This window comes from Olea europaea, chromosome 17, assembly GCF_002742605.1.
Source record: "Olea europaea var. sylvestris chromosome 17, O_europaea_v1, whole genome shotgun sequence".
Classification (NCBI taxonomy): Eukaryota; Viridiplantae; Streptophyta; class Magnoliopsida; order Lamiales; family Oleaceae; genus Olea; species Olea europaea.
The window spans coordinates 19,265,581-19,276,826 of NC_036253.1; the positions used below are offsets into that span (position 1 = coordinate 19,265,581).

At 32.4% G+C, this 11,246-nt stretch overlaps 1 protein-coding gene across 1 annotated transcript in view; it reads right to left on the reverse strand.

Annotated features, from left to right (window-relative positions):
* Positions 1–853: 853 nt before the first annotated feature.
* Positions 854–11,246, reverse strand: part of LOC111365691 (rhodanese-like domain-containing protein 8, chloroplastic) — a 15,217-nt gene continuing 4,824 nt past the window's right edge. Inside the window, exons 4-14 of the mRNA XM_022986226.1 lie at positions 11,102–11,226; positions 10,836–10,868; positions 10,583–10,651; positions 9,357–9,830; positions 8,554–8,607; positions 8,127–8,276; positions 7,492–7,648; positions 5,833–5,924; positions 5,471–5,574; positions 3,696–3,971; positions 854–1,307 (exon numbers count right to left, since the gene is read on the reverse strand). Coding sequence (XP_022841994.1) covers positions 1,130–1,307; positions 3,696–3,971; positions 5,471–5,574; positions 5,833–5,924; positions 7,492–7,648; positions 8,127–8,276; positions 8,554–8,607; positions 9,357–9,830; positions 10,583–10,651; positions 10,836–10,868; positions 11,102–11,226 — 1,712 coding nt within the window. The 3' untranslated portion in view covers positions 854–1,129. The remainder of the gene's footprint in view (positions 1,308–3,695; positions 3,972–5,470; positions 5,575–5,832; positions 5,925–7,491; positions 7,649–8,126; positions 8,277–8,553; positions 8,608–9,356; positions 9,831–10,582; positions 10,652–10,835; positions 10,869–11,101; positions 11,227–11,246) is intronic.

The window sequence follows — 11,246 nt, forward strand, 5'->3', positions numbered from 1 at the left end:
CTTGAATTCAAACTAATGGTGGCTAATCTGTTGGGATTATCAAAATAAGTAAAGAAATTTGACACTGCATGTTGATGGCGATGATTGAAGATATAAGAAGATTATGAAGGAATTATAATGGGATATACATAGCCACGCATCAGCCCCATTCACTCGTTAATTTTAGAGGCTACAAGTATACTGTGTTCCCACAATTATGAATAGTATAGTGGGTTGAAAGATAAGAGTGCTTTTCAACTAAAATTATATCATTATATGGATATATATAAAAAAAAGGTGTGGATAGATATATGAAATTATTGAATGAATTATGATAAGATAAATATATAAAAATTGTGTGGATATATATTGTTTAAATTAATAATTTTAAAAGGCAATATTGAAATGTGATGAAGATGAAAATACCATTTTTCAAGGAAAAAAAAATTTAATATGGATAAATATAGAGTGGTATGGACATATAATAATAGTTGATGTAAATCGCGACTTCCCTTTTTTATTTCTTGATTTTGTTATTGTTTATTTGATCCTTTTTTTTTTTTTAGTTCTCATAACAGTGATATTATATTTAATTTAGAAATTTAAAATATTCTTATTTACCAAAAAATCGAGAATGAATAATCCTGAATAAGATTCGTAGTTTAGATTTCTTATTCTGTTTCTTTTCAGTCAATTTTTATCAATGTTGGTCTTCTTTAAAGAAATTTAAAAAAAAAAAATTTATTTGACAAATATTAATGTCTACTGAGATGCAACTTTTTATTAATCTTGTTCGAGTTATGCTATTTTGTCAGATGATTTTGCCCACTTTGTTGACAGATTTCTGTGCTGTCAAAAAATGATTGACAGCAAAAATTGTGTTTCTATTTTACCAAAAACTTTGCATTTTAACCATAAGAAGATAGAAACCTTCCACTAGTGACCCAATTGTTACAATATCAAAAGCATGGGGACCCAACTGTCAAAATAAAAGATTTAAGCAGCTAGACATACCCATAAGTTGTCGACTTCAGCTTCAAGAATTTCTGCATATATACTTGCTTCCCTGACTGAAGGCTGCATAACAAAATTCCAGTCCTTAGAACTTTGAAGTCATGTAAATCTTCATTAACAAATGGCATTCCACTAGTTATTCAGCTGCCCAATATTGATGCATTTCACCATTCTTGCAGAGCTCCAAACTGGCACGATAATTGTGCCATTTCTTGTATCTCTGATCACTAGGCAACACAGGTCGAAGACGAGGCGCAGATTTGCACTTCAAGCAGCAACATCCTCTCAAATTATCCACACACGCCAAGCAGCATCTGCACGAGTGAAGTTCGAACTAAAATTTCATGTATATTCAACAAAATAGGGGATGTGAAAAGTAAACAAGGATAAATCATTATCTGTTCACACTTCGCAATATCTATAAAGCAAATGGTAACACCCGGTTCAGGTCTATGGAGTGTTTAAAACCCTGGCAGATTGCACACTACGTCTCCAATGGCAGATTCAGAAAAGACAACAGAATCACTACAAGGCACGAACATGAACAGATATATGGAATAGAGTGTCTGTTTTTGTGTGTGTGTGTGTGTGTAAGCGCCCGCGTTCATCCAGTGATGGAAGAAGAAAGTGTTAGGAGACAACTGGTCTCATTTCTCGAAGAGATTCTTTTCCAAATCTCCGAGTTCCTGAATGAACATTACAATTTTATTTTTATTTTTAAAATCATCTCTCTAGAAACAAGAGTAAAAGAAACTTTGAAGATACCCTTACATTGAAATTTACATATCTAATCAATATTCTTTACTTTTACAAATATGCATGTTTCAATATCAGAGCAAACTAAATAATCAATATCCACTTATGCTGAAAACTACCAAAATGAAAATTCAAGTTCATAATGGTACTAACAGGAGTAAACCATACATAACGGCCCTAAAATCGATAAAATACTCGAGCCTGTTGCTATTGAGAAAGAAAATAATTGGGTGGTTGGTTGGGGGGAGGGGGGTTAGTATAAAACAAGAAGAAAACCCCTTTTAATTAAATCTACTAAAGGACCTAATGAAATCAAAAGATGTGCAACCATAACAAATGGTGATAGTTTTAGCTTACCTATCGTTTCATTGTGATTTGATTACTTCTAAGAATGAAAGTCTATTTAGGTTTATACTCACAAATGCCACAACCATCAGCTTCTTCCTTCCCTTACCTGATGGTGTCATCTCTCCTTGGTACAAAGCACCTGCCGAGAGGCTGGGATTGCTTGCTAACTCTTGGCCACTTACTGAAGGAAGTGCGACTTGGCTGTCTGAGGTAATCCACGAGAAAACTATACTTAATTTATTCTACTTAATCTTAATTTAGGATTCTAAAGTATTAATCCAAAGTTCTAACCTATTATTCTCATCAACTAAAACTATATTTCCAGCAAATGACATCATTTCAAATCAATTGGCATATTATATCCTTTTTTGAAATCAATTAAGATCATATATAAATCTTGTTTCTTTTCTCTAATTTTCCATCAATTGTCGAAGTAGGTAACTAGCTTCTATCTCCCTGACATAAAAGTGAGCAGTCCGATACTTCTGAATTACACCTTAATCCATACCACTCATCAACCACCCCTATTATTCATAGTATGGCTCCCAACTTCATACCCCTATAGCCTGTAAAATATTTAAGATCATTCCCATAAACATGTACTATAACATTCTTCCTCCATTCATCAAACATATTTTTCTTGTTCAAGATTTAATTCACAATATTGCTCAATCATAAAATACCAACATTTCCAAAACTTTGTTAGGGGTCCCACCTAAACTAATTGTTTTCCTGATTTTTATCTTTTCCCATCTCTCACTACTGAAATCAGATCTATGTGATGTAGATAACATTCTAATTTCAATTGAGTTTTGATAAATTCTAACACTGTGTCTCTTTCTTTATATAATTTGTAAAAATAATTTCTTCATTTTTATGATCCCTTGCAATGAAACAAAATCTTTTGTTTCATCCTTAATACACTTACTTTATAAAATCAAATTAAAAGAAGAAACTTGTTGACCTTTAAATTTAAGGAACCTGCTCGTGTACAACATGTTTTGGATCTGGTCCTAAAGAATACTCTTCAGTTTTAGACCTTAATGTATTTGCTATGGTTTTTCAAAATAAGAGAGATTTTGCTTCCATTAAGGAAAAAGCTAACATGACAAAAGAAACATAATAATGACATAACTGGGGAGTAAAATAGTTTATCTATAACAAGCATGTGCATGCATAGCTTTCCTAGCAAAAATATTATCCCATGTTCTTTCCATGAATTGCCATTAAAAAGGTTTTTCTGGATGATTATTTTGATTACTTAAAAATTTTCATTTTACAATTGAACAAAAAGATTTCACATTCGTAATAATTTATTTGGAATATAGTCAAAACATAACAATATAATAAAGCAAACATATATTGGATGAAAGAGAATAAGTTTCTGTTTCATTAGCTTTCTCATCCATGACTTTTTAACGGCTCTTTTGACTATTTTTGTCAGGTGGGGACATAAATGATACTAAGGTGAAAGGTAGGGCTAAGGGCTACATATGGAAGGTTAGCAACCTGAATGCACTGTTTCGCAAAGGGTCGGGTCCTCAGGTGTAATTTTCTCTAAAATATATGTTGATTTCTCTTGTAGAATAAAAACTTACAGGAAAAGTAGGTTGCAGTCAAGATTTGCACAGTTGCGGTGCCTCAACTCCGAAACTTGTGAGCCACATATGAAGCATTTAGCAAAAGAATTATTCTGGGATGTGTCTTGCATTCTACTATCTTCAGTATTAATTTTCGGCTCATAGATAGAAGGTGGTAGAGAAAGACGGTCATCAAAAACAAACAGATTTCCAATCCATCCAACAGAACCTTCATTCTCGAGATAATGAGAAACACCTCCTTTCAAAGTATATAGTCTTTTGAAACCTTTTTGCCTGGTGCATAAACCAGAACTAATTAGGGCAATCCAACAAAACATGAAAGGGAAAGTAGAACTTATAAGAAGTCCTTTCCATGATATGATCAAACACAGAGAGAAAATGGTTGCAACAATAAGTTTAACAGCAGCAACATATGAACTTAAAAAAATATATATTACCCAGCAATTTATGCATAATTTCCAAAATGTTAATAAACTAACAAGAACTACATGAATACCCAACCTGCAAAATGTTAAAAGACACTTCAACATAACATCGAACCTTCCAAGTAGTCTAATCAAACATTAAGAGAAAGAACAGAAGTATACCCCATCTAACGCCTATGATCATGGACAGAAGTGAACACAACTCATAAAAAAGTTCAAACTATTTATCACCAGTAGGTAAAGAAACTATGTTGATGGTTCAATGAATGGATATTAGGGATGTCTTCCATGCTATCACCGTCCAAATAAATATTACTTACTAAGCAAGTTGAAGTTCAATTACAGAAAGCTTCATTATGGAGTTTGCACAGGAGATTACAGTCATAATGAAGGCAATTACCTTCCTATGATGGAAGATCACATGCCACAATTACACATTTACCTAGGTGTAAAAATAGAATGTAGATTTATTTATTTCTAATAATTATTAGTTCTTCAGTCAGGAAAACTTCCAATTTCATATTCTAATAATTTCTCCATTCTTATTAGGAATTTTATGGATAAACAAGATTAATATTGTTGAATAATTTTGAGATCGACTTTGTGATATTCAATATAAGTGAAATTTACCAATACATTTATCTCCCAAATAGTCCAATTCCTCCTCTTCTTTGTCTTTCTCCTTAATGCTCTACATCAGATCACTTCAGGGAACAGGTTAGAATTCTGAATGCTAGTGGACATGCTAAAAGTTTTAGAAGACACAAATCAGTTCCATATAATCAAGAGAAAAAAATACAAGACAGTAATCATGTTGCTTAAGAATTTTTATTTTTTTTATTTTGGCAAACCACACATTACAGATATATCAAAGAAGAAAAGTGGAGAACAAGAAAAGAAACAGAATGTAAATTTACATGGTTCAGTTCAATGAGGCCTATATAGATGGGCAAAATGATGAATTAACTGATAAATAAAGATTGTTTCCTTGTTTAGAAAACAGTGGCAGACTTTCACTAAGATTGATTATATTTTAGGATACAGTATTAGACATCACAATAACATCTGATAAATTGATTCTCACAGGAAAAAATTAATATTTAGTATAATGAATTCATAAATAAAAATATGTTCTTCGGGTTCAATTTTCAACATGTTCAGGAATATCCATAAGAGTTCATGAGAATATAGGGACAAAGGTACACATTATATTGGATGCTATAGTTTTCCCTGTTTGAAAACACACTGCACTGGTTTCGGACATGCAAATACATGCAGATAGGAAAATGGAAACAGTCAAAACAAACAGAAAAGGAACCAGGAACACTCAAATTAAATAAAATCTACCTAAGTATAGTGGAGTAAACATCACAGCGGATTCCACCAGTGCAATACATCAGTATATCTGTTTTCTCTTTGTCGACAGTAGCCAAAGGGTCTGTAGCCATGACCTGGACATAGATTAGTGGAAAATAAAAATATGAATAAAAGTTATCTTGCAAAAACAGAGATATTTGGAAAAAAATAATTCCAAAGGAAAATAATATCAGCAACTTATTTTGTGAAATGATAGTCATAGTTATGCACCTCGGGCTAAATAAACAAGAAGATAAAATTTTGTAAACCTGTATAGATGGCACAATACAAATGCTGGAGAATACTCAATATTCATCAACTGATTTGAACTACATGTCATTGGATGGCCCTACCTCAGGCTCTGATAGGCCGAAAGAAGTGCTTCGAAAGCAGTCCACATCAGGGCGCTGAGCCCCTTGGAAATGACCAACATCCCATTCATAACCTAGTTATCAGTAAATGAGATTTTTGAGCGAATAATATTAAGTAAAGATTTTATGTATAAATGAAAACAGGAATAAGAAAATGTGTCTTACATAATTGAATGTTCATCTGAATGTATGTTAATGAAAGAATTTGTACAGTTTCAAGAAATCATGTAAAAGAAATGAGAAGATATTATCAGAATATTACAAATAGAAAAAATGAAGTATGAAGAAGGGGATATGCCCTAGTTCCAGCATGAAAGAGTGTCACACCAATTGTAAAGAGTGTATTGCTGCCGATGTAAAAGGTGGGTGTCTCTCCGTTTGAAAATTCGGTAAGTTTTCAAATTAATTAAAATTAAGCTGTCATTAACTTATATTATTGACTAGGTTTGACTTTATATGCTAAATGGATAAAAGAGAACAGCTATTTTACACTATATCATGAAACAGCACATGTCCTCAATATAATTTAGATTCTAACTGTTATATTTAAGTCTCTGTTTCTGTCAGCCAAATTATAAACGGTTTATGAATTTAGTTAAAGTCAAACATTTATTTCAATAGCACAACTTATTTATTACTCACATATATCGTGACACCCACTACTATTCTTTTTTATAAATGATATATAAATTTGCCAAACAGAAGCGGAGCAAATCAATATAGCTTCTTCAATAATGAGAGCTTTAAATGGATAACTCAAATCAGAGGCCAAAAGATGTGTTACTGAATAAATTTACAGAGCTCATTCAGTTACCTTGAGATTGAAGCTTAACTCTTATTACTTTGAACCAGAAGACATTTGAATTATGAAAATAAACTTCAGGCACATCGTGCATGGGCGTCGAAAGTGATAGATTGAAAGAATATTATAAGGCTAACGGTGTTGTACTGCCCAAATTATCAAGATGTTAGACTTCTATATGCTCATTAAATGAGGATCCTTGGAGAGATTGTAATAGAAAGCACATGACGACCAATAGAAAATTTACAAACAAAAATAAAGATCATCCTAATGCTCGAATATAGGCAAATTTAGTTTACCTACATTGTTATTACGTATCATAATATAGAACATAAATAGGTAAACTAAAAAAATGATTATATGAAAATATATGATTATACTATAATTAGCTTTCCACAAAAAAAAAATGTCAGAAAATATATTTTTTTTTTGTTTCAAGAAGATGCAGCTTCTTACGCATATTGTTGATTCCAGTAATCACTGATTTATGGCAAATGTTGTATCACACAATTTAAAAACTCTGCTGACTATTCATTGTGCAGATTCACCAAAGAAACTGATCATCTTTTGTCATGATGTTACAAAATTAAAGCATCTAGTGTCCTTACAACTTATTGGAATTCGACCAAGTAGCTGAGTATTCATTATACTTTGACATTAATGAATGAAAGACCAAGAAATCATCCAAAAGCAGAATTGAAAGGAGATAATCTTGGCATTTAAAACTCTTGAGGAGATGATCTACTCTAGTGCACTTACATTAGGTGAAAAGTAAACCAAAGCAGGTAGATGCAAACAACATGGTTTAACAACACTTTTGAAGAGTAGTGAAAAGTTACCATTTCTAACATCGAGTAGAATGCAGTGTGTATTGACTGCATTTGATGAATTGTTATTATTTACTGATTCCAGTCTGCTCCTCCATTGAGATGGAGTAAGGGGTGTCGCTCGCATTGATTGGTCAAGCAAAGGAAGATGTGAAATCCCTCCTTCCAACTGGTATAAAGAATCGCAAACCAAGATAATTATTTGTATAAAATTCAACTGAAGAATATCCCCATGCTTTATGTTTCTTGGATACATTAAATAATCATGCACATCATTGATTGATAACTAATATATAGAGGTCTTTATCAAGAAAAAAAGGAATCGTGCATCTAAAAGGTTGGTAAATGTCCTCAAGATTACAACATGTATGAAAGTGGAGAAACAATTGATAATTAAATCATGCAATGGCTGTAACTAAGAATTGCAAAATTCAAAAGTAATATCATAAATTAACCCATCATACTTTGTTGGTTGAAGTTATTGATCAAAAAGTCTTTAATGGAGAGCAGAAAAAGGGATGGCGAGGAGCAGTAGTTTAAAGCATATATATAATGAATACTCTCAAACATTCTTCTCATGCAAAATCAATAAATTTTACAGCTAACATCAAAACAAAATAGAGAGGATCTATAAACATGTAGCTCGCCTGTACAAGTGATGGCTTATATCGCAGCTTCAGTCTTGGGAAGGCATGGCCATTTGATGCTGGCAAGATCTGAACCAATATATCAGAAAACCTGGGATCCTCCCTCACCCATTCCACATATGCAAGAGCATCTTTTGATGGCCCACTGTACTGCAAAACAAGGAGTTTCGGGGAAAAACAGATGAAATCTATGCTGAATAAAAAATTCATTGTTGACGAATTAACCAGCCTTGATACTTAACCACGAACAGGTAACTTAATACACTAAACTAAGAAGGCATTAATAAAAGTTTGTTTTAATAGTGGACACAACAGCATAGTACATATAGAAAAATTGATAGAACGATCAATTTCTGAACTAATACAGGCTAAACATTTTAATGATCATATACAGATGTTGAAAGGGCAATAAAGAGTCAAAGCATACCTGGGCATTAATCCCTTGTTCATTCAGGTATATACGCCCATGAATACCCCGACCCTGAATTATCAACAAGAAAACCCATTGTTAATTGATGTAGACATCTATCCGTAATCATTGCCAAAGAAACAATATGTAGACGTAAGTTCCAATGAAGATTCTGAATTTTGTAATGACATTAATTGCGTCCACACCATTAAGTTAAAGCTTTGCTGCGAGCTTTGAACTACTTGCACACTCCCGTTGCAAGCATGTTTTAAAAGCGAATTCTACTCAATGTGTTTGTAACAATTGATATCAGACTACAGCCCACATTATGGACGAGGCAAACTGGAAGGACTAATTGCATACAAGACTAGTTTCGGGAAGCCTATCTAATTGGGAATATGGACCACCGTGATCGTCAGTTCTAAAAGGATAGAAAGTAACGACTATGTTAAAATTTGACTTCTGGTTGTGGACTTATAACCAATTCGGTACTCTCTCCTTAAAGCAAGATTTAAGGACAAACAAGCCTTTGCGAGCTGGTTTAATCAGTGAATTCTCCCTAATGTGGTAGACGAAAACTTCAACTCTTAGGCTGCAACCTGCAGTTTCATGTAAACCAAGCTAGTACTAATTCTTACAGTCACCTGTCCGTCTTCCTTAAATCCCTTGCCATCATGACCAAAAAAAAAAAACCACTCCTTCCATTTTTTGATGAAATATCATGAGACTTATGATTATTCAATTTAAATAAGATCAATATTGCAAAATTGACGACGAAACACGTGTTTAAAACACCACAAAACAATAAATCAAAAACTCACCTGCATGAAGGAAAGGTGTTTAGAGACCTCCTCTTCTGGGTTTTTAATACAGACAAACCGGTAAAAATTCACCACTATGAACTCATCACTCTCATATTCTTTACGATTATCGGCCTCTACCTCTACCCAGTTGCCATTGGAAGACGCAAATGCTAAAATATTTAAAGTATCTCTATATTTCAACGGAAAAGACGCAGAAATTTGCAGAGGAAATTGGGTTCTATTGTAGAAATCAGGCAGCTGTCGACTGCGAGGGATAATCGCTTTGCATTTTGGAACAATGTCATTATTGGGTCTCAAGATTTGTATGCAAGGAGTAATTCCACCACAAGAATTCATTTGAATTGTGATTGTTTGCCAGTTATTTTGTGTAGTTTCAAGAATGGCTGAAAAATGGATTAGAGAAACGATGGATCCTTCGCTCCCACGATTTTCACACACGGAAGTCACGCTTACTGTTGAATCTTTAACTTGCTAATTTATTATTTATTATGCGTTAAATTCGTAATAAACTCGACCTTTAGTTGTCTATAGAGTATCTAAAAAAAAATTGGCTCAATACTACACTTAGCATAGACTAAAATTAAATTTTTAATAAAAATTGATAAAAATTATTAAAATTATGTTGTTAAACAATTATGGATGTCATAAATTATGAGATTAAAATAAATAATTGATTTTGACTTGAGAATCTATCTGAATTTTAGTTCAAAGCAAACGTGGGGCTTAGTACTATATAAATTGACTTCGTTTGTGTTACATATGCAATAGATTAGATCGTAGCTTTCTATAAAAGTATTTCATAAAAATTGACTCGACCCTAAGTTGAGAGTCCTATAAATTGATTTGGAGTTAGTTAAATCAGCGATGTGGAGGCAGCTAAGGACTAGTGTAGGACTCGGCTTGCACTGAAATTTTGGGCCTGGCCCAACTCTTTCAATTTTTTAAGAGGAAATTACATGTAATACCTATATTATTATAATAATTCATATAACACATTATGCCTTTTTTTTTTTAATTCAACTTTTACTACTTTTTACGAAGTAGAAAATGATACTTAAAACATTTATATATGGGAAGAATACATAAATCAGGCATTTACTATACCTCATTTCATTTTTAAGAAACAAACTTTAAAAGTTCAAAACTCATCTAGTAATTATAAATATTTTATGTAAAATAAATTATAATGAATATACATCCTAAAATAACGTTTTCACAATTACCATTCTAAATATGACTCTCAAGAACAAGAAATCGTAAATACCGAGCAAAATAGAGAGCTGTAGAGACCTCTTCACATCAAATATTCTCCATTATCACTGCCAAAATCTGATTGTTTGAAAATCATGAAACTATTGAAGTCATAAATTGAAAGATATCAGAATATTGAATAAAGACAAAATCTATAAAGAACTTATTGAGGTAAATAACTTTGATTCTCACAATTGAAATCTGATTGATTGAAACTCGTTAAACGATTAATGTCATAAATTGATAGTTGTCAGCACCCTGTAAGAAAATATCAAACAAAAAGAGAATCTATAAAAAACTTATTGGAGTAAACAACTTCAATTCTCATTGCTAAAATTTGGTTATTAGAAGTTGCAGCATCGTGTAATAGAATTTTTGAATGCAATGGTAACAACTAAGGTCGTAGAACTCAATGGCCTGTAATCAATTCTCATGAATTCGACCTACGCACTATGCATTATAACATTGACCTATTACATGTGACCTGTGACCTGTAAATTATTAAATGTGATGTTAATCCAATGGCATGTGATCAGTTCTTTTGAACCTATAGCCTGTGGATATTGATCTATTACATATAAATATGAACTGTAACATGTGAACTTAAATCTATGACCTGTTATTAGTGCACAAAGA